General features: G+C 30.7%; 4 protein-coding genes across 8 annotated transcripts; 3 read left to right on the top strand and 1 right to left on the bottom strand.

Annotated features, from left to right (window-relative positions):
- Positions 1 to 1,553: 1,553 nt before the first annotated feature.
- On the bottom strand, positions 1,554 to 7,349 carry Spred (Sprouty-related protein with EVH-1 domain). Of its 4 annotated transcripts, XR_012048243.1 has the most exons (8): positions 7,143 to 7,349; positions 5,587 to 5,893; positions 5,238 to 5,405; positions 4,862 to 4,874; positions 4,710 to 4,771; positions 4,019 to 4,575; positions 3,452 to 3,841; positions 3,180 to 3,312 (listed from the first exon to the last, which is right to left on the bottom strand). XR_012048243.1 is itself a non-coding variant. In XM_072908126.1 (7 exons), exons 1-7 carry the CDS (start codon positions 7,160 to 7,162, stop codon positions 3,156 to 3,158), a joined length of 1,284 nt encoding a protein of 427 aa, XP_072764227.1. In that variant the 5' UTR covers positions 7,163 to 7,346; the 3' UTR covers positions 1,554 to 3,155. The 4 variants fall into 4 exon arrangements, 3 of the variants coding, with proteins under 3 accessions (XP_072764227.1, XP_072764229.1, XP_072764228.1); XM_072908126.1 differs by lacking the exon at positions 3,452 to 3,841 and having other exon boundaries at positions 1,554 to 3,312; positions 7,143 to 7,346; XM_072908128.1 differs by lacking the exons at positions 3,452 to 3,841; positions 4,862 to 4,874 and having other exon boundaries at positions 1,554 to 3,312; positions 4,710 to 4,735; positions 5,237 to 5,405; positions 7,143 to 7,346.
- A 1,969-nt stretch (positions 7,350 to 9,318) lies between these two features.
- On the top strand, positions 9,319 to 10,787 carry LOC140674527 (sorting nexin-22). The gene is made up of 3 exons (XM_072908118.1): positions 9,319 to 9,628; positions 9,925 to 10,115; positions 10,513 to 10,787. The coding sequence occupies exons 1-3, from the start codon at positions 9,476 to 9,478 to the stop codon at positions 10,670 to 10,672; spliced, it is 504 nt and encodes a 167-aa protein (XP_072764219.1). The 5' UTR covers positions 9,319 to 9,475; the 3' UTR covers positions 10,673 to 10,787.
- Positions 10,788 to 11,683: 896 nt separating this feature from the next.
- On the top strand, positions 11,684 to 14,573 carry LOC140674432 (uncharacterized). 2 transcript variants are annotated; one of them, XM_072907950.1, is made up of 6 exons: positions 11,685 to 11,983; positions 12,079 to 12,280; positions 12,436 to 12,570; positions 12,942 to 13,076; positions 13,444 to 13,578; positions 13,692 to 14,573. In XM_072907950.1, the coding sequence occupies exons 1-6, from the start codon at positions 11,833 to 11,835 to the stop codon at positions 14,074 to 14,076; spliced, it is 1,143 nt and encodes a 380-aa protein (XP_072764051.1). In that variant the 5' UTR covers positions 11,685 to 11,832; the 3' UTR covers positions 14,077 to 14,573. The 2 variants fall into 2 exon arrangements, with proteins under 2 accessions (XP_072764052.1, XP_072764051.1); XM_072907951.1 differs by lacking the exon at positions 12,942 to 13,076 and having other exon boundaries at positions 11,684 to 11,983.
- A 749-nt stretch (positions 14,574 to 15,322) lies between these two features.
- On the top strand, positions 15,323 to 19,503 carry LOC140674433 (alpha/beta hydrolase domain-containing protein 17B). The gene is made up of 3 exons (XM_072907952.1): positions 15,323 to 16,665; positions 18,511 to 18,643; positions 19,004 to 19,503. Exons 1-3 carry the CDS (start codon positions 16,022 to 16,024, stop codon positions 19,085 to 19,087), a joined length of 861 nt encoding a protein of 286 aa, XP_072764053.1. The 5' UTR covers positions 15,323 to 16,021; the 3' UTR covers positions 19,088 to 19,503.
- The last annotated feature ends 257 nt before the right edge of the window (positions 19,504 to 19,760 follow it).

Below are 19,760 nucleotides of genomic sequence, written 5' to 3'. Positions count from 1 at the left end.
GAATAAAAAAATAAATAGTGATATAAAACATGTAAATTTTACATTTATCAAAATAATAATTCAATTATAAAAATATAACAATAAACTTTTTGATTAAAAATGTAGCTCAAAATCTTATGAATTCTATTCTCTCCACTATTTTTAATTAAAGTTCCAAAAAAATAGAGTTAATGTTAAAATGTGGACGAGTTTTTTTAACTAATACGCGCCAATCTAAGAGTTAAAGATAAGAAAAAGCCATTATTAATTAATTTCTAATCTTTAAAATCGATTCTCTCAAAAACAATGTCTTATATAAAATTTGTTCTATATTTTCAATTTATTTTTTTGTATAGATTTGTCACTTTTTTTTTTTTTTTTGATTGTGTCATTAGTTACACACATCAAAAACTATAAAATATCCTTTTCATTACACTCTCTTTTGGTTTATTTGGAATTGATTTTTCAATTAAAATTTCCAAAATATCTACATTATTACCAAGTAATTAACTATTAAAAATAAGGTACTTCTGGCACAAACGCAAACTATATTAGGGTAACATAAATAAACAGACATCTCATCATTCAAATTGAATTATCACATCAAATAATGATGAAATAAATCTCTATTTTAAACAAAAAGAAGCTTTCTATCACAATTATTTTTACATTTTTTATTGCGCTTCTCATATTTAAAGAAACAAGAACATATATTTGAAAAAATGAAAAGTCTATTTACTTATTATTATCCCAATGTAAGCTTTGCGTTGAGGAAAAAAATATGTAATCGTATTCTTCAAGTTTCTGTGAATTTTTACTGTAGCCATATTGGATTATTTAAGAAGCAAAAAGTCACATTTTTTGCACTATATTTCAAATAAATAAGTTTTTTCATTTGTTATTTGATAATATAAATTAGTAAAATAAAATATGTCAAATAAAATTCTTTTTCAATTATCTTTTATATAGCCTGAGTATATAACATGTATCTTATATTCCACCAAGAATAAAGCTTGTGACTAAAATTGATAAAATACAGCTATTTATTAATATATAAAAAAATAATTTTCTCATTAACATAAATCTAACTCATTAAATATAAAAAATAATTTGAAAGAAGACTACTTATATATAAAATACAATAACAGCTTCACATCACATTTTGCTTTTCATGTTATAATCCAATAAGGTTGCAGAAATCTTAATTTACGCTACACTTATAATGGATTTTAATTTACAATATACTTATAACATCGCAAAGACATGTAATGTTAAAAATTTTTAAAATGCGCTTAAATAATGAAATCCATTGCGAAACATCGTCTCTAAATTGGTCAAAAAAGCTGTGATTAAAAGGACATGTGATTTTGAAACATTTTATACATTTCTATATATACAGACTTTACACAAAATGTCACAAGTCATTTTCTCGGTAATAAAATTAGCTACTAAAATTAGCGATATACATGTTAAGCACAAAGATACACATTCTTATAAAATTTTTAAATAAAATGACAAAATATATATATATATATATATATATATATAAAATAAATTTTTTTTATATGTAGAGTACAAATTTCTTAATAATGTGCCACTTATAATTTAAATATATAACTCAAATAGTACAAAAATTTATATAGAAATTGTAAATTTTTATATAAGATGAAAGAAATTAACTTTTTATTTCTTTGAGAACTTGACATTTGCATTTCTTTATAAGAGGATCTTATAATTTGCTAATTCTCGAGAAAATAGCTTGTACAGTTGATGTATAAATCCAATATATATATATATACTGAGTGTTACTAAAATTTTTAGACAAATTTTGTATACATGTTCTTTTTTTGAGCTTGACATAATCTTTTTTTCTAAAATATTTTAGTAACACTGTATATATCTATTAATATAAAGTATGGTACAAATATGTTAATTTATTATATAAATAAATCATTTTCTCTTTCTCTCTTTTTATTACATGCACACACACATAATCACGCACAAACCACACAACACACGTGCCAGCGCGCGTACTAAACGTGAATTAGTAAAAAGTAAAGGTAAATATTATGAGAATGAACTTCTATGTGACGATACTTTATGAAATCACAAATATTTATCAACATTGATATTTATATGGATTTTAATATTATTAAATAATTATTATAATTAAAAAATATGTAGTACAGAAAATTATGTTTAAATAGAAAGTGGCTTTGAAAAAAAATATTATGTTTTTAATATCGTATCTTAAAAATTACATATGTGCTTTTTTTCTATGTGATAAAATACAGTTTCATTTTATAATCTAATAATATAAAAATGGATACACATATCTAAATTTAAAATGTACTTTAAATATTTTAATAAAATCATAATTTTGTATGTGTATATATGTACAAAAGATATAAATTTTATATTTATCTTCAAACATATAAATACACACACACACACACACACACACTGACAAATTTATCAATCATTGTTCATATTATGAAAGGAACTGTAAGCAAAATTATTTTTTTTTTAGTCCTATAATATGAACAAAGATTGGCTTGGGGCAAGTTAAGTTATTGAATGAATCCAACAATCATAGGATCTTGACATTTTACACTATGATAATTCCAGCAAAATTTATACTTATAGTTATCTTGTGTATTTCTCCATTAAATACTATGTGCGTATATATGTGTATGAAAATTAATCAAACTGAGAAACGAATTAATTTTTGTGTCGACTCACAGAAGTTACACTCTCACAATGTGCACCATGTATCACAAATAGTTGGTCTGAGTCCATTTGATGTGCTTTCCATAGATTAATCATTCAAACTGTAAATACACTAGTTTACCTCAAATTGTTTAATGTACAGGTGAGACTAAATAACGTATTTTGCACTAATAAAATATACAAAATGTACGGAATATACATTATGTTGGAGCTATATGCGACATCTTGTGCTAAATTGGGTATTTCCACTTTGACTGTATTTTACTTTAAAGATGACGCTGATGAATAAGTGCATGTACTGGAAGCTGTCTACCCCTTTGATATCTCTGACAACGACCCATACTCAGATCGTGACATTCATACACATTGGCGACTGCATTGTACGATGCAGAAAAGTTGTTTGATCCAATTGAGTACGGAGCAGAGACATCAAAGGGTTCCTCTAGTTATTCCATAGGGTGGTGACGCCCGCCGCACATTCCACAAGACATCCCGCACCAATGTATAGCTCTAAGTGGAGGATATATCCACAAGCAAGGAACGATCAGTGACAACAACGCCAAACCAAACCATCTGCGTCCGCATCCCTCTTCTGTACTACAACTGCAAAATTTCATATTTTATAATTTATTCAATTACACGATTAAATTAATTATATTTTTAGGAGATTGTATAGAAATTATAAAAAGAAAAAGAAAAAAAAGAAAATAAATATCTGTAGTAACAATATAAACATACTAACGCATAATTTCAAAAGTAGCATTTGTGTCCAAAGTTATTTTCTAAAAAAACTGATTTAATATTTTGTCAAACAAACAAATAGGAAATTGGTGAATAAGAGCCAACGCGGATATTAATGCGTCGATTTTCCAGAAAATAATTTATTCTGTTTGATGCCTCCTTACTCCCCCTAAATATCTTGATAAAATACACCAAGAAAAATAGGTACCCTGTGCACTCATCAATTTCGCAAAATAAATTATTTTCTAAAAAATCGACGCATTAATATCCGCGTTGACTCTTATTCGCTAATTTCCTATTTGTTTGTTTGTAAATATTAAGAGCCTTATATTCGAAGTATTTAATATTTTTTATATAATTTCCAACCGAAAAATTAATTTGCAACAGATTCCTAAAAAATAGAAATGTTTGTAACCAACACAAAGCAAAAAAATAGTTGAAATATTTAAATGTGATAGTGTATGTTTTTGTTATATGTATATAAACTTAAAACAATAATAGAGAAGAATGAAAATATTAGAAACAATTGAAATGGTAATTAAAATTAATCGAAATATTACAAACTTACCTACAAGGATTTTGTGCAAAATCACCTTCAGCGTCGCTCATGCAATGATATAACATACATTGGGCACATGATAAACAAGAAACTTTCGCGATTCCACGTCTAATTGGATCAGGAGCATATTCGCAGGAACCTTTCGGATTATGTTGTTCTGAATACAGCTCTTGACAATGTTTGCAACGTAAACGTACATTACGTTTCATAGTATTTTTCGTAGGTTGAGATATTATAATATCTGGCTTCTTGAGAGAACTCCCGCTATTGGAAGTATTATGTCCGTCTATTCTTTCACCCTTGTGATCGTCGATGATGGGATATAAATATTCATGGTTAAGCGTCGTGAGTTGCACATAAGGATAGTTGTCCGATCCAATATCTGCGGCGGATGCTAAGGGATGTTGCGACGGTGGGCCCTTAACGGAAGAACTACCAATGTGATGGATAGATCGATGTGAGTCGGGAAGCTCTGAATATTGAGAATAATTTGGTACTCGAACTATTCCATGAGGTGTGTCTGAAGAGGAACGTGGCTCAGGTGGTTCCACTGGCAAGTTCAAAGTCTGTAAAGTGTTTTATAATTTTTAGAAAACTTTACTTTATTTACTCTATGTGATTTATCGAGATGCAACTTTTCTTGACATATTTTTTTTAATTATTAAAATTAATAAAAAAATAAGATTGTAAATTTTCTTACCATAAAAACATCTTCGTCCCCAGCATCTGGAGCATCGGTGGTTAACGTTAAATCAGACAGACCTGTAACACATTGCGAGATATTGAGTTTGGCAATGAAATAAAAAAATAGAAAGTAATAAAATATAAATTTACAACTATACTTTAGCTTACCATTTGCACAATCCATATAATAAATTGCAGCAAAATAATGAGTGCAAAGGAATTAATAAAATGTTTCGCATAATATTTATCATAAAGACGGAATTATTTTGTAGCAATTTGGAAGAATTTTAATTTTCTTCCTTAATTGCATAGTACATTATAATGTGATACATTAACATTTTATTAAAAACAATGTATAAATTTGAAACAATAAGATTATAAAAGAAGAAAAAACAAATAAATAATGCAAATATTAAATTATTAATCAACTGTATAACTTTAAAATCTTAAATTCTCTCTAATGTATTCTTGGCGATTTTTGGTTTGAATAATTATCTTAAAATAATTTCTCAGAATTGATTTTTGACAAGGAAAATGCTATACCTTCCAACAATTCTTCAACTGCTGTTCGAACTCCTTTGTCAAATGCTCTTGCATCGGCAGCTGTTTGAAATGTTAATCCAAACTTTTTTTCCCCTGTTCGCCAGTGGTGAAAAGTTGGCATTACTTTATTATATTCAAAATCTTTTTTAATTATACAACTAAGGACAACCTGCAAGAGATGAAAGACATTAATGTTTAGAAAACAAATTACATACACAGTGAATAAATTGCTGATGCAATTGCATCATATGTAATTGTGATTGAAATATTAAACATAGTTTCAATATTTAAATATCTTTCTGTGAAATACAATTTTTAGTTCAAAGTATTATAGAAAAAAAGAGATTTACCGATTGATCGGTAATACGTTTGCCATAAATAAGGTACTCGTGCTTTCTTTTATTTGCACCAGGCGGAGAGATATTAGAAGATCCATGACTTTGCAGCCCAACAGTCGCATTTGAGACAGGATGTGCGGAGTTGGTTGTGGTAGAAATACTGTTTCCATTGGTATTGTTTGTTTGATGTATTCCTGATGAAGTGATCCTACGTCTAACCGAGACATTTGCCAAGCCACCACCGCTCAAAGGAACCCAGCCACCTGAACTATCATCTCTCGTCATTACCTGGGCGCGGACCCTCACCAGATAGTTACCACTACAATAAAACAATTGTTATTTTATTACTCATCATCGATGGAATTAATAATAGACATATATATTATCTTTTTGTGATTTAAATGAAATAAAACAACAATTATAAATATATATATATATATATATATATATATATATATATATATGTGTGTGTAAAATTAAATGGCATTAAATATATTGAGAAAAAATAGCTATAATTTTCAAAATCAAATTTTATATTATTTTAATATATTTATTTTATATTTTTTATTTATCTGTATTTGTATAAATCATCAGAGAGAAAAGCTTTTGACTTAAAATTTAGTTAGACACAGAAAGCTATATAATGTTAGAAAGAGATGCAATAAATATAATAATGTTCTTTAACTTTTTTGCTAATAAGATAAAATTAATTATTTTGAGATTGGTTGAAGAATAAGGGCATTTGGCTTAATTTATTAACAATTTACTGCTAATTGTTATTCTACTATTTGATTAATTTTTAACATAGAAAAAGTTATTTATCTAAAATTTAATATAAAATTATTCAATTTTTATTAGATGTTTGAAAATATCAAACAGTGGGTGAACGAGTTTGGAGTTCGAAAATTGATATGAGACTCCAATATCTGAATGTTGAGGACGTATCGCGCGGACGACATTTAGCCAGATGTTACACACGCTGAGATCGATTCAATGAATGAACGGTCGTCCATACAGGAACAGTGGATAACACACTATTAGAGGGATGAAAGGAAAGGAATGGGAGGCATACAAGTAGAGAGACGCAAAAAGAGAGAGGGAAAGAGAAAGAGAGAGAACCGAATAAAAGTAAAACAAACAGATAAATACGAGCGAGAAATGGAAAAGAGTAAATATATATATGTATGTATGTATATATATATATATATATATATATATATATATATATATATATATATATAATATACGATGCGTTTTTTCGGGAAAAGATCTGTCACGAGAAATTTATTCGCGTCACTTTAATCAACAAAATACGAAAGAGGAAATGAAAGGAGAAAAAAAAAAAGAGAGAGAGAGAGAGAGAGACACAAATTCAAGTCAGGGAGGGAGAGGAATAAAATGAAGGCGTAAAAGCACGCCCAGATAATCTGACGTCAAGGAAATAAATAAGCAATAACAATGACAGGGATTATCGTGCTTCGAAAGAAAATGGAACGGTCTCAGGCAGACGGGGGAGGGGAATAAAAACCGCGGGCGCTCTGTCAGTGTCAGTCAGTTTACATACTTACTCGTCCGACGCCTCTGTCATGATTCGAAGTATCAAAGCCTTCACTCGAAGCCCACCACTCTCTCCCACACTTCATCATTTTCGTCACATCGAAAAGACATTCGATCGCCGCGGATTCTACCTGCGGAGCTTTTTTCTCTTCTTTTTTTTCCTTTTTTTTTTTTTTTTTAGATCGGCACCGAGACACAGGAAGCGCCCCAATCCTCCTCCCCCTCCTCCTCCTCCTCCTCCTCCTCCGACTCTTCCTCCACCACCTCCTTTATTTCACTTTACACTTCCCGTGCAGTCCATCCCCACACACGCCCACCACCTTCGATATCACACAAATATCCAACACAGGATCGCACACACTTATTAATTTCCCACCACGCCTGTTCCCTCGAGATTCGATCGCTCTCGAATAAAAAAAATATATATATATAGATATGTGTATATGTATATATATATATATATATATTGCTCTCTCTCTCTCTCTATTACAACGTGCTTTCACGACGTACAGTTGACAGAAGAAGGCTCACGCCCACCAAATTCGTAGCTACGGTCGCGTTGGTATATCATGACGCCTGACGATTAGATGAATTAGACGAATGGAGAGCGCGACTCGGGTGAGAGTACGATGGCGAACAGCTCGTAAATTTATATCCGTCCTGCCACGAGTAGCATGTACGAACCGCGCGTCGACGGAACGCTTATCGACTACCTTACGATGAAGTTGCCGGTCTGCGCAACAGGATTCATTCATCGATATCACACACACATCGCGATCCTGTATAATCAGGCGCGTCGCACGCGCTCCGTTGGTTAGCCGTAGGTAACTTATATGGATAACGCAGTCGATAACTAGTGTCAGATGTCTCTATAGTATACTATATATAGTGAGAATAAATTGAGTCCAACGATGCCTGATAAAGACAGAGAGAAGAGATTACGGCGGTGATTCTTTCTCTCTCACAAGGGAACTTTGCGAATCCGAGGATTTTGATTTTGATGAAACTTTGTATGGGGGATAGATAGATAAATTTTGAAATTTTTCATTACCTCCAAAATTATTCTAAGGGATGACATCAGTCTTCGGATATGGTGGAATTTTTATTTTTCTCTATGTATCTCGAAAATTATTCGAGATATCAAAAAATGTTTTACATATATAAAAGTTTCATGAAGAATACACTTCTATTTAATTTTATTAATAAAATTTTTTTTTTTTAATTACTTTTTCAAAATTTTATTAATGTGGCTAAATAAAGATGTTTTTACCCTGAAAAAAAAAAAAAACATTTCTTTATATCCTTGAATAATTTTAGAGATATATCAAGAACAACAAAAAAACGTTCTATATATATATATATATATATATATATGAGGGATGATTTCACCCTTTAAAATCGTTTCGTGATTGAAAATTTCAAAATTCATCTATTTGTCCTCATCTTTACGTCGGTGTAAAATTTGATTAAAATCAAAATTTTCGGGTTTGCGATGAGATTCACTTATATGTATTGTCAGTTTTGCATCTGCGTAAAATGACATTTGCGAGACCATCAGCTGATATGTAACCTATCCAGACAAATTTATATAATACATATAGAATATGCATAAAAAAAATAATTAATTGAATGCTACATAAAATGTCATATAAATGTTACCTTCAGATATTATATATATTATCAGAGAGAAAATAAATATTTAAAAATATAAATTGTATTTTAATTTTATTGAAATATTATTGAAAATATTATACATTATTAAAAAATAATATTAGTCTATATATATATTTTTTTTTACATTATACTATATATTTTCCAGATTTTTAATAATAAAAGCGATACACAGCTTTTAGGAAAATGTTTTGGCTTTATTTATTATTTTATACAAAATGAAATTGGAAGTAATTGTGAATTATTTAGTTTTCTTTTAATTTAAAATACATACATATAAGTTAAGATTTTTCATACTAAATAGTATTAACCAATGAGCGAATCCTTGACAAAGATAGCGATCTACACGTATAATGGACCAATCAGGGCGAAGAATTTTACGCTTCGAAGTATTTGCAATGCCAATTGGATCACAAATTACTTGACTGATTAATCAAGACAAAGAGGGAGCAAAGTTTTCTTTGTCAATCAAACGCATTTGTAACGTCAAACGTCAAATGCATATCTCTAGTAAGTATACGTATAAAATTCCATGACGATGTAAATATTTCTCCGACGTATAATTGTTGCAATTTTCATTCATCGTGGTCATGAGGTCTCACGAGTGTGCTTTAATACGATAAATTTAATTATAAGGGTATCCTTAAACATTACTTAATCTGTTGGAAATGCGATGTACGAAGCTTTTATTAGCGGTTACCGTTTGGCCGAAGTGTCACAGGGCAAACCCTATTATGTTTACTGTATCGAGATTTTGGAATCGCAAACCGGCACTCGATATTCCATTGAGAGGAGATATAGCGAATTTAGTGCGTTACATCGTACGGTACGTCATCGAAATGTTGATAAGAGCCTGATAAAAACGCTTACATGTTCCTATAATTCACTATAGTTAATAAATTGCAATTTTAATTTAATTTAATTTAATTTATTTTAATTATTGTATAGTTTTTAATTATATTGGCATTTAATTATATATTTTATACAAATTGACATTGGTGGACTATTAATTTTCTTTCTCTCTTGTTGATGTTTTTATTTCACAAAGTATGTTTTGAGATTTTTAGAGACACTTGAATAATGTTATCTTGTTATTATTTAACAGAATTTTTTTATTTTTAGTTGAAGAAGGACAATTCGGATATTGCACCTTTTCCACCAAAGAGAGTAAGAAACTCACAACCAAAAGTATTGGAACAACGACGAGCTGCGCTGGAATTATACATACAAAAGATGTTACATTTACTGGCAACAAAGCAGCAAGTTCTCAATTTTCTAGGCATAGAAGACCAGGAATTTAAATCTCACAAGAGGTATTTGTTTAAGTTAAACAAGTTCATAGATGCAGGAGATGAATATTATAATATAAGTAATGGTAATAAATATAAATTGGTGAGCACAAAAAATATCAATATATAAAGTTTGAATAAGTTTAGTAATCCAGAAGAGTCATACAAATATGAAAGACATGTCTGATATAGTAATCTAGTCATTCATGTGCCTGATTTTTCTATATCGTCTCCATTTTACAAAATAAAAGTTATAGCAATATGTAGATTATTTTACATTAATTAAACTTGAATTAGAATAAAATACAATATTTGAATTTAATTAAAAATATTCTATTAAATTTATTATAAATATTTTAATATTTTAAAGTATTTAAGAGCTTATAACAATTTCTAATCCTTGCATTTTTGACTTTTCAAGAATATATAAAACTACAAACTGCTCGATGCACAATCCAAATACTCTGGGACATCATCCAGTCTTAACTTTTCACTGCGATCCATACGTCCAAGCTGATTCAACCAGCAGTCTTCCAGATGTTGTAACTAATGGTGTTTTACTAGGTATATACAAATCTTGATATTTCCCAATGTATTAAAAATAACCTACAAGCATTTTCAAATCATAAATGCATTTTGATAACATCTAATGGAAATAATGCAATAATATACAAATAAACAAAGTAAATCTCTGAAAAATAGTGTTTTTTATCCTAATAAATAGGACAATGGATGTATTTAATGTATATTAAGCCAAAAAGATGTGGCAGAGAACAATTATAAGTTATTAATTTTATATATTAAAACCTACTGGAATAAAGTAGCATTTGACTATTCAGAGGAAAAAATTATATTCTTTTAGGACTTGTCCACATAAATTTACATAATGCATATATATACTTTATATATATATATATATATATATATATATATATATATATATATAAAGAAATTAATTAAGTCTAATGTTTATGTCACATTGCTACTTTGTATTAACTTATTTAAGTGCTTTTCATTTAGCGAAGAAAACCTCATTCTTTGTTATAACTGGATGTGGAAAAAAGCATGATGCTTTGTTGATTTTATTGCATATATATTAAGAAAGTTGGTCAATTATCAATCAAAATAGAATTATATGCAATTTTTTATTGGCAGAATAATGTATCAACTATTTGAATTTCAAATGATTTGACCACTTTTAGTTTCTGAAAAATTTAAATTAAAAAAATAAAAGATAAGATATATATTACACATGGGCAGAGTATAAAGTCACTAGATATGATCTAGTGACTTTAGCCATAGTATATACATACAGTTACGCAACTCTGGCAATTTTAGTGTATCTAAAAATGAACTGCACATGCGTGAACTTAATAGGTGACCAATCATAGCAAGGAGAGATCTTCTGTCTTAGTTTCTCTCTATTTACGTTCTCTCTCTTATGGATATTATCATCTCCAAATAATAGCTTAATTTACACCGAGCACTTGATACGTGTACCAAGTACTATACTAGCCAATCATGGCCAGTCTTCTAAAGAAAGGAATGGCTGTGATTGGCCAGTAGTATTTAGTATGCGTATTAAAATATGTCAAATGTGTAAACTAAGTCAGTGAATATCGGAATGCAGCCAGAGTTGCGCTACTGTACATATTGTCTATATGGTTACGTTGTTTCGTTTAACCTAACACTCATTAAATAATAAAGTACATTATTATTACGTTATTACGAATTATTTATCATGCCGAGCTGTTTTGTGAAAAATTGCAAAAATCGGACAAATGTCCTTTTTCGCAAAAAAGTACGATATTTTTCATTTCCTAAAGATCCAGAGATAAGAATAAAGTGGTTGGAGGCTTGCCAGAAGGATAAAAATTATGAAATAAAAAGTGGTATGTACTTAATCAAATTAAAATTTGAAACTGTACTATATAATCTTATTATGTAAATATTGCGGTGCTATAATTTTGATAAAAATTACTTTTAGAAAGAGTATGTGAAGTACACTTTTCATTGGATTGTTTCGAAAATAAAATGACGAAAGGAACTGTGCCAAAACTGAAATATAGACTGAAGCCAGGATCTGTACCAACAGAATTGCTCCAGTTGTCAAGTAAAAGGAAAAAAATAATACATATAGTTGGAACGGATAACATTGGCAATGCAAAACTTTCAAAGAAATCAGTTTGGTAAGAATAAAAAATCTTTAGAATTTATTAATTTTATAATTTATCAAAATATGAAGTGACATTGCATTTAATTGATGAATTAACTGCATTCTTTTTTATTTATTGTGTATAACTGTTTTTTTTATATGTTAATATATTTTTTTAAATGCTTATAGTCCTGGAATACCAACCTATGCTGAGCTTATTGAATGTACATACAAAGAAATTGAAGCCATACCAGAATTTATTGAATGTGAGAAACTAAATGTTGTGGAAGATGTATCAATGGAAAGTATCGATTATACACACAAGTATGTATCTTCTTTAGTATTAATGCTGGTCTTTATTTATTTGTATGGATATTACTTTGAATTTTGTAAATGCATTTGTTTTATTAATTTGTGTCATGTATTGCATTATTCAAAAGTGTACACAATGTTACAGAGGAAAGATTAGAAGAAAGAAAACCAGAAAAAATAAAAATGATTTTAGAGTATTTAGAAGCATTAAAAAAGAAAAATAAATAGAAATTTAGAATTTATTAATTTTAAAATTCACCAAAATATGAAGTTATATTACATTTAATTGATAAATTAACTGGATTCTTTTTCATTTATTGAATGTAATTGTTCTTTAATCTATTTTTTATAATATGTTAATATATTTTTTTAAATGCTTATAGTCCTGAAATACCAACCTATCCTGAACTTGTTGAATGTACAAACAAAGAAACTGGAGCCATACCAGAATTTATTGAATGTGAGAAACTAAATGCTGTGGAAGATGTATCAATGGAAGGTATCGACTATACATACAAGTATGTATCTTCTTTAGTATTAATGCTGGTCTTTATTCGTACGGATATTATTTTGAATTTTATAAATGTATTTATTTTATTAATTTGTGTCATGTAATGCATTATTCAGAAGTGTACAAAATGCTACAGAAGAAAGATCAGAAGAAAGAAAACCAGAAAAAATAAAAATAATTTTGAAGTATTTAAAAGCATTAAAAAAGGAAAATAAATAGAAATTTAGATTTTATTAATTTTAAAATTCACCAAAATATGAAGCTGCATTACATTTAATTGATGAATTAACTGGATTCTTTTTCATTTATTGAATGTAATTGTTCTTTAACCTATTTTTTATAATATGTCAATATATTTTTTTAAATGCTTGTAGTCCTGAAATATCAACCTATCCTGAACTTATTGAAGGTACAAACAAAGAAAATAAAGCCATACCAGAATTTATTGAATGTGAAAAACTAAATGCTGTGGAAGATGTATCAATGGAAGGTACCGACTATATATACAAGTATGTATCTTCTTTAGTATTAATGTTGGTCTTTATTTATTCGTACGAATATTACTTTGAATTTTGTAAATGCATTTATGTTATTAATTTGTGTCATGTATTGCATTATTTAGAAGTATACAAAATGCCACAGAGGAAAGATCAGAAGAAAGAAAACCAGAAAAAATAGAAATGATTTTAGAGGATTTAGAAGCATTAAAAAAGGAAAATAAGGAACTTAAACAAATAATAAATAGAATGAAAAAAGATGCAAGAAAAAAGAATATTTATGAAGAAAAAATTGCTATCGATATTCTCCACTCTATATTTACGCCAGGTCAAGTGAAAAGAATTGTCTCTCAGCAGAATAGAATGAAATGGTCGGTAACAGATATTACCTCGGCCATCGCTCTTCACTCTGTAAGTGCAACGGCATACAATTATTTACGCGAAGTCCGGAAAATTCCTTTACCTTCCGTGACAACTCTTCGCAAATTGGATTTCAGTATTTCTGATTAAGCCTGAAATTCTTGACAAAGTTTTAAAAATAATGCAAATTAAAGGAGAAAATTTAACGACTGCGGAAAAAGTAACTGTACTGGTTTTCGATGAAGTATATACATATCTCTAATAAAATAGATATAGATAGATGAGAGCAAAAAATTGATGGACTTCACAAAAGTGCCAAGTTCTAATGGTCCGTGGTTTATTTCTCAAATGGAAGCAGCCAATTTACCAAGATTTTTTAACACTCACGACAAAAGAGATTCTTTTATATAGTAATTGAATTACTATATAAAATGGAATATATATATATAGTAGCTATGACGAATGACATGGGTCCTATCAATGTGGGACTTTGGAAAGAATTGAATATAGCAATCTCAACAGTAAAAAAAGTGGATAAAAATAAAGTTAATGAATTCCTTAAAAGATGTTTTTCCTACATTCAGCAAATAATAATTTAAAGATATCTGTATTTGTCGACGTACATACATTTACGAAAATTGAATAAAGAAATACAAATAAATAACTATATTAAAAAGAAAACTAAAAAAATTAAAAAATTTTTAACGTTTCACTATAAGGTTTATTCATTTTTACATATTCTATTAATAATTGATTCTAAACGTTTTTATTCTTATATGTTTTATTAACAGTTTATACTAAATTATGTTTTGTTCCCCCCCTATTAATGTATATATTTATTAATACAATTGATTTAATCTAGCAAAATTATTTTTATTTTTTTAAAATCATTTTGTTTCTAATTCTCGCCTTTTTGTGTCGGACAATTGGGATTGGTTAAAAATTTAGCCTTCGTCCACAATATCCGTAATGTTTCACCTTATATTCTTTACACCATGATGTGGTTCATGCGCTGTGATACGGACTTGAGGTTTTTAAACGCATGTGCATTGAAAGCTTCGCGCAAATCTTGATCCTTTCTATCATTTCCTACATCATGGGCGTTACCATATACATAATAATAATAATAGAAAATCTCACAGAGATTCGAAGGGTACAATATATATAGAGAGAGAGAGAGAGAAGAGAAATGAATATTTCTTTTTGTTTCAACAAAAAGCGAATGAAGAATTTCGTTTTTATTTTCTTTCTTTTTTTCCATCGAGCTTTATCCCTAAAACATCATGTGTCTTAAATTTCCGTGACTTTCGATTCGAACCTTCACTGTACAGAAGTGTAATCAGTATCACGTATGTACATACATACATACACGTTTGCTAGAGAATCGAAGCCTTAAATGCGAACGCGGCTAAACAAGTCGCGTTGAAGATCGGAGCTGATCGGAGTCGATCGGGGGGTTCCTGTCGGTCAAACCCGACACAGATCGTCGGCAAAGTTCCGGTTGCACGACGGACGCCAGGCGAGGACGGTACCATGATCTCCGTCTCTATCTCGCGCTATCCCGCCTCTCACCTGACGCACAATGAAAGTACGCGATGTAGTAGTAGAGTGAGCGCGTGAGTGGGGGGAGTTCTCGTGAAAAAGAGAGAAAGAAGGAAAGAAAGGAGAAGGAAAACAAGAGAAGGTGGGAAAGGAAAAGTCGTCCGTCTCCGGCGAGGAGCCGTCATGGCTGAATCATTGTGAGCGACTCTCTCTCTCTCTCTCTCTCTTTCTCTCCGGAAACAGAGGAAACGCCGATAACGCGCGCGCGAATGACACAACGCGCGTGACTCATTAAAAGTGACAGAAAGAGAAAAAGAAAAGAGAGAACCGGGAAAGAAAAATCAGTTTGCGAAAGAAAAAAGAAAAAAAGAAAAAAAAAAGAGAAAAAACAGTGGCAAAACGTGACACCCTCCCCCACCCCTTCGTACGATCTTAACCGTGTGTGTGTTGTACGTGCGTGTGTTGATCCCCGATGCCGAGGCTCTACCAGGAGGAGACGTGATACACAAAGGTGGTGGTTCTATTCGCGATCGTCCCGGGGGTGCCTTGCACGATGAACGGGTTAAGTCTCAGTGAACTGTGTTGCCTGTTTTGCTGCCCGCCCTGCCCGTCCAGAATCGCCGATAAACTGGCGTTCCTGCCGCCCGAGCCGACGTACACGTTCGTCGAGGACGAGGGCACCAAGTTCACCATTTCCCTGTCGGAGCGAGCCGAGTGGCAGTACACCGAGCGGGAGAAGGAGTCGGTGGAGGGTTTTTACGCGAGGACCTCTCGGGGGAATCGCATAGCATGTTTGTTCGTCCGTTGCTCGGCCACCGCTCGCTTCACCATCCTCTTCTCCCACGGCAACGCCGTCGACCTCGGCCAGATGTCAAGTTTCTACCTCGGGCTGGGCTCCCGGATCAATTGCAATATATTCAGCTACGATTACTCGGGCTACGGGGTGTCGGCCGGCAAACCGTCCGAAAAGAACCTCTACGCGGACATCGACGCCGCGTGGCACGCATTGCGTACGCGTTATGGCATCAGTCCGGAGAACATAATACTCTACGGACAGAGCATAGGTACCGTGCCCACGGTCGACCTCGCCGCGAGATACGAGGTCGGCGCGGTCGTCCTGCATTCGCCGCTCATGTCCGGGATGAGGGTGGCCTTCCCCAAGACTAAGAGGACCTGGTTCTTCGACGCCTTCACCAGGTAAAAATCTTGACGAGGAAGCGCGGTTTTTTTTCCATTTATATCATTTACACGAGCTTGTCGTCGAGCGAGGGCGTGCACGTGACATAGACAGATTAACTGTCAGATTAATTTTATCTTTTTTTTTTGCGCTTTAAAGAATCTCTTTTTTTATATGCAAAGAAATTACGTAAATTTGTATTCCCAGAAAGACGCAGGCAGCCTGAAAATCGGTTTCCATATTGTCCAACTTGAAGGTTATAATGGTTGACAGGTATCAAGAGAAATGCAGGGAAATAAAATGATTTAAGATGATTATTTTTTGAGCAGAAATTTCTTAGATATTCTATGATTTTCTTTTTAATTTTCTTTAAATACGATAAATTTCTGGCATCGACCTAAGTGCCTTTGTAAAGCTGCAAGTGCTAAAACAATTATTAATTTATTAATAAGCTCAGGTTTACGATGTTGAAAATGTGGTCAAGCAAACCACCTGTTTTAACATGGGAAGGTTTTTCAACTATACTTTTTATACTTTGACAGTTTTTTCTCTCCTATTTTATAATATTTAAAAATATACTTACTTTGTTTTTTTTTTGTTTGTGCAGACAGCAGCTAAAATTATGCGATGGTTTCTGTGGGTGTGTTTATTTATATAGATATAATTAAAAGGAACAAACACTTTCTGTATCGAGCTGTTCATTTAAAACAAATGATTCATGAATACTACTGAAATTATTGGCCAATTTTATTTTATGATGCTTTTTGAATAACACTTTCCATTCATAATATTAGTTGACAAAGTCAAATTGCTGATATTTTATAGCAAAAAGTTACGCATATTTGCATCCAAGCAAATGTATACTTGTACCATGTGGATGTAAACTTGCGAAGCCTATGTCGCATAATGTGTTTTGATGATGCGTCTGTCTAATTGGCTTTATTCAAATTCTATATAATATTGATCAAATAATTAACATTGTTGTTATGCGAAACAAAAATATGATTATTTAAAATTTAACACTTTATACATTTATTGTCAATAGTCTCATAAAATTTACTGTTTTTAATCACAATTGTCAAAATTTAATTAAATTATATCCCTGTATATATTTATATATATACATATATATATATATGTATGCACTATTTTAATGTCATATTCAAAAGTATTATTGATTGTTATGTACTGAGTAAAGTAACAAATCAAGTTCGTAATAATTTACATGTGAAATAAGGAAATAAATATAAGAAATTAGAATTTTTACAATTAATATTTTAAAATTTAATTTTCTAAAATTGACGAGTACATGAAATTTAATACAATATAACTGTTGTATATATTGTTTATTATTTCTTTTTACAGTGTATATTTATTATTTTTTTCCTTGTGCTTCTCATTTCACATTTACATTTACTACATAATTATATATGCGTACAGTGAAAATATACTTTACACATAAATTTTGTGTCATTTATCATGTGCATAATAAAAAGAAGAGCGACAACTGTTGGAAAATATCAGAGTAAACAATACAAAAGTTTGGCTGTATTTTTAACCTATATATATTCTTAATACTTGATATTAATGTATTAATTGATTTGCATACAATAACACATATATTTTAAATCTATACAAGTTTAATGACAATTTTAGTTCAGCTTGAATATGATTTTAGAAAAGACTATATATAAGAATTATATTGTAATATTATTCACAAATTTTTACTTTTTGTTCAAAATATCTTGGGCTAAATCTATAAGTAAAAGACTTTAATGTAAAATTTATTTTACATTATTTTGCAACGATCAATACAGATCACACAATAGGGGAACAATGTTTGTTATAATATTATTTTTTTGCAGCATAGATAAAGTGCCGAAGGTAACATCTCCTGTTCTGGTCATTCATGGTACTGAAGATGAAGTTATAAATTTTAGTCACGGTCTGGCAATCTATGAGAGATGTCCACGAGCAGTAGAACCACTATGGGTCGAGGTAATGTATTTTTATTAAAAATTGTTTACTATTTTCTTCATTTTTTTCTTTTTATTTATATTGTATTGGTTATCAATTGTATTGATTGATTATATACTCTTTGTCTGCTGGTAAAATCTAATGTTAATTAGATGCTAACTAAATGCTACAATTTGAAATTGTATTTGAGCTATTTGATAGAAAATTAAATTTATAATAAGCAGGAATTGATTCAATGTTAAATTATTCCTTTCATATGAAAAAAATAAATATTCAGAAAATGCTTTATTTAGAAATTTAATTTGTTTAGTACTAGTTATAACATTAAGTTATTTGAAAGTATCTTATCATAGCAAAATATATAAATATATAACTTTTCAGGGTGCTGGCCATAATGATGTAGAATTGTACAATCAATATCTCGAACGACTGAAGCAATTTGTAAGCGTGGAATTGGTGAACTGACGGCGACTCAGCCTCTCCCAGAGTCAGGGGGGGCAGGGTGGAGGCCATATGCATGCAAGCAGTCACGGACATAATACTGTTTCCAACAACTCTAATACCATCAGTTCCATTTCGACAAGTTCTCCGACAGAGAAGCTTGTCTAGCAGTCGCCTCACACAGGGGAGAAGACACCTGTCCTTCCCTGTGACGAAGAATCATCCTCTGCCTCGGTAGATGATGAATTCTTCTTTTGCGAACAACAGCAGACTGTAAATCAGGAAAGCAATTGCCCAGAGTCCTACAAGAAAACACGTTCCAAAGATGAGAATCACTCGAAAAAGTCCAGTATGAAAACGGAGAGTAAGAACTTTAAACGGAATGATTCCTCGATAAAGGACAAAGGGCAGAGCAAAATTGCAGCTGCCGATAAAGTGACCGATTGTCAAGATTACCAAAATTACAATAATACTGGAAAGGTTATCAAGAAACATACTTATCTACCGAAGAATTTGAAAAATCCATTTGCTCAAAGTCAGAAAAACATTGTTCACAGAAGCTTGAAGAATTCGTTCGGTCAAAATCATAAAAAAACCGACAACCAAAGAAATCATGCAGCTTTGGTCGAAATAATAGTGGAAAACTACAAACAGTGTATGATCGGAGAAAAGTCGGTCGCATCACTAGAAGCATTTT

The sequence above is a fragment of the Anoplolepis gracilipes genome, chromosome 16 (assembly GCF_047496725.1).
Source record: "Anoplolepis gracilipes chromosome 16, ASM4749672v1, whole genome shotgun sequence".
Taxonomy (NCBI): domain Eukaryota; kingdom Metazoa; phylum Arthropoda; class Insecta; order Hymenoptera; family Formicidae; genus Anoplolepis; species Anoplolepis gracilipes.
The sequence above is the reverse complement of the archived record's forward strand: the minus strand, read 5'-3'. Positions and strand labels throughout refer to the sequence as shown.